We start from the raw sequence: 2,529 nt of genomic DNA on the forward strand, positions 1-2,529 counted from the left end.
TTCCATTAAATACGATTAAAAAGACAACTGAAAAGCATAATGTTAACAAATGTTGTTCTAGGCAAAGGCAATTAATTTCATTTATAATGTTTGATGTTAACACACAAAAAAACTCATCACTCAGACACGTTGGTTCTTCTGGCACTGATCACATTGGCTTTGTGTCAATAAAAGATCTTTGCAAAATTCAATTTCATCATATTTTATTGAAAATCACATTCACATCTTACCACAAAGAGTCGGTTCCTTCAGTTTTTTTTTGTCATTTTTTAAGCTTCAAGCATCGCTGCTTTTGTCACCATCACAATTGTGTCTCTCAGCCTGCCGTTTAGTGGCGAAATCTTTAGCACAAACGCTGCAACTGAATGGCTTGTCTCGACTGTGTTCTTGTATGGCTTGTTAAATTCGACTTTTGAGAGAAACTCTTGCCACAAACTGAGCATGAAAAAGGTTTTTCTCCACTGTGTGTTCTTGTGTGCATTTGTAAATGTGACTTTACAGAGAAGCGTCTACCACAAACTGAGCAGGAAAAAGGTTTTTCTCCAGTGTGCTTTCTTGTGTGGCTTATTAAACTTGCCTTTATAGAAAAGCTTTCACCACAAACCAAGCAGGAAAAAGGTTTTTCTCCAGTATGTGTTGTTGTGTGTTTTGTTAAACTTGACTTATCAGAGAAACTTTTGCCACAAACTGAGCACGAAAAGGGTTTTTCTCCACTGTGTGTTTTTGTGTGGCTTGTTAACGTTGACTTGACAGAGAAGCATTTTCCACAAACTGAGCAGGAAAAAGGTTTTTCTCCACTGTGTGTTCTTGTGTGGCTTGTTAACGTTGAGTTTTGAGAGAAGCTTTTACCACAAACTGAGCAGGAAAAAGGTTTTTCTCCTCTGTGAGTTCTTGTGTGGCTTGTTAACGTTGACTTTACAGAGAAGCATTTTCCACAAACTGAGCAGGAAAAAGGTTTTTCTCCACTGTGTATTCTTCTATGTTTTGTTAAAGTTGATTTTAGAGAGAATCCTTTGCCACAAACTGAGCAGGCGAAGGTTTTTTTCTCCACAGTGCGTTCTTATATGTTCTGTTAAACTTGACTTTTGAGAGAAACTCTTGCCACAAACTGAGCATGAAAAACGTTTTTCTCCAGTGTGTGTTTTTATGTGACTTGTTAAATTTGACTTTAAAGAAAAGCTTTTGCCACAAACTGAGCAGGAAACGTTTTTTTCTCCAGTATGTGTTTTTATGTGACTTGTCAAATTTGACTTTAAAGAAAAGCTTTTGCCACAAACTGAGCAGGAAAAAGTTTTTTCGCCACTGTGTGTTCTTGTGTGTTCTGTTAAACTTGCCTTTTGAGAGAAGCATTTTCCACAAACTGAGCATGAAAAAGGTTTTTCTCCAGTGTGTAATCGTGTATGTGTTTTTAAATTTGACTTTAAAGAAAAGCTTTTGCCACAAACTGAGCAGCAAAAAGATGTTTCTCCACGTTGTGTTCTTGTGTGAATTGTCAAATGAAACTTTCGAGAGAAAATGTTGCCACAAATTGAGCAAAAAAGAGGTTTTTCTTGACCGTGGTTTCTTGTGTGTCGTTTTAAAGACAACTTTGAGGTTAATGAGTCAGTGTGACATGCCCTTTCAGTTTTGGCTTGCCCATCATCATCATCATCATCATCATCGTCTGATAATGTGTCCTCACTATGTGCTTGTGATGGCCCCCAGTGGTTTGCATCACCTTCTGTTGTCATGTGATGAATAGAGCTGTTGCTTGGAGGCTCCGTCCCTCTGTTGTCCTCACACTCACCCTTGTTTTCATCTTCACTCTTTATTGGGAAAACGTTCAGTGGTGACTTGTTGATCTCCTCCTCTTCCCCCTTTTTGATGTGAGTCAAGTCTGGCTCCTCTTTCACAGAACAGAAATATTTTTCACTGACGTCTGCAGGACACAAAAAGACGAACACACATTTGGTTTGGTCGAGTCATTCTGATTCAGATCAACCCACTCGTGTACAAACCTGCTTTGAGTGGCACAGCACGAGGCTGGTTGCAAACTTCGTCCAGCAGTTGAAGATGTTGCTCGTTCTCTTCTTTTATTCCACAAAGTTCCTCTTTGCACTTGGGTGTCGTTCTTGCACACATTTTCAAATGATAATTCCAAAAAATCCGCACTTGATCTCTGTTTGGCGATGAGTCATGTGCCTCTTTTCGTTAGCGGCTAGCTAGCTCGCAAGCTAAGCTAACTACGCCAAAAAGCATCAACGCGCAAAGATGAAGTTATCGGGACACAAAGGCTTAACGAATTATGTCGTAGTCCTTTAGAGTAGCACTGGACATCCTATGAGAAAATTACAGTCAGTTCCACACTAAATCAGAAGAATTTAGCGGTGGACTGCTTTTGTTCCGGTGTGGAGGAGTCGGTGGATCTGGTCGAGGTCCTTCGGAAGCTGCGCGCTTGCTTATGACGTCATGATTTAAACACGTATTTTTTCAAATATATTTCTTTGCCTCTGTGTTTGTTTTTACACTAGGCTGTTCTATTTTAATATA

At 39.4% G+C, this 2,529-nt stretch overlaps 1 protein-coding gene across 1 annotated transcript; it reads right to left on the reverse strand.

The window, feature by feature from the left end:
• Positions 1–343: 343 nt before the first annotated feature.
• LOC148342292 (uncharacterized) lies at positions 344–1,388 on the reverse strand (the record flags this gene model as incomplete). The annotated part of the gene is made up of 2 exons (XM_088288121.1): positions 344–974; positions 1,057–1,388. Coding segments are annotated over 2 exons (963 nt in total), but the record flags the coding sequence as incomplete, so codon positions are not given.
• Positions 1,389–2,529: the final 1,141 nt, after the last annotated feature.

This window comes from Idiotropiscis lumnitzeri, chromosome 2 (genome assembly GCF_059441095.1).
Source record: "Idiotropiscis lumnitzeri isolate Australia: NSW breed Sydney's pygmy pipehorse chromosome 2, RoL_Ilum_1.0, whole genome shotgun sequence".
In the NCBI taxonomy this organism is placed as follows: domain Eukaryota; kingdom Metazoa; phylum Chordata; class Actinopteri; order Syngnathiformes; family Syngnathidae; genus Idiotropiscis; species Idiotropiscis lumnitzeri.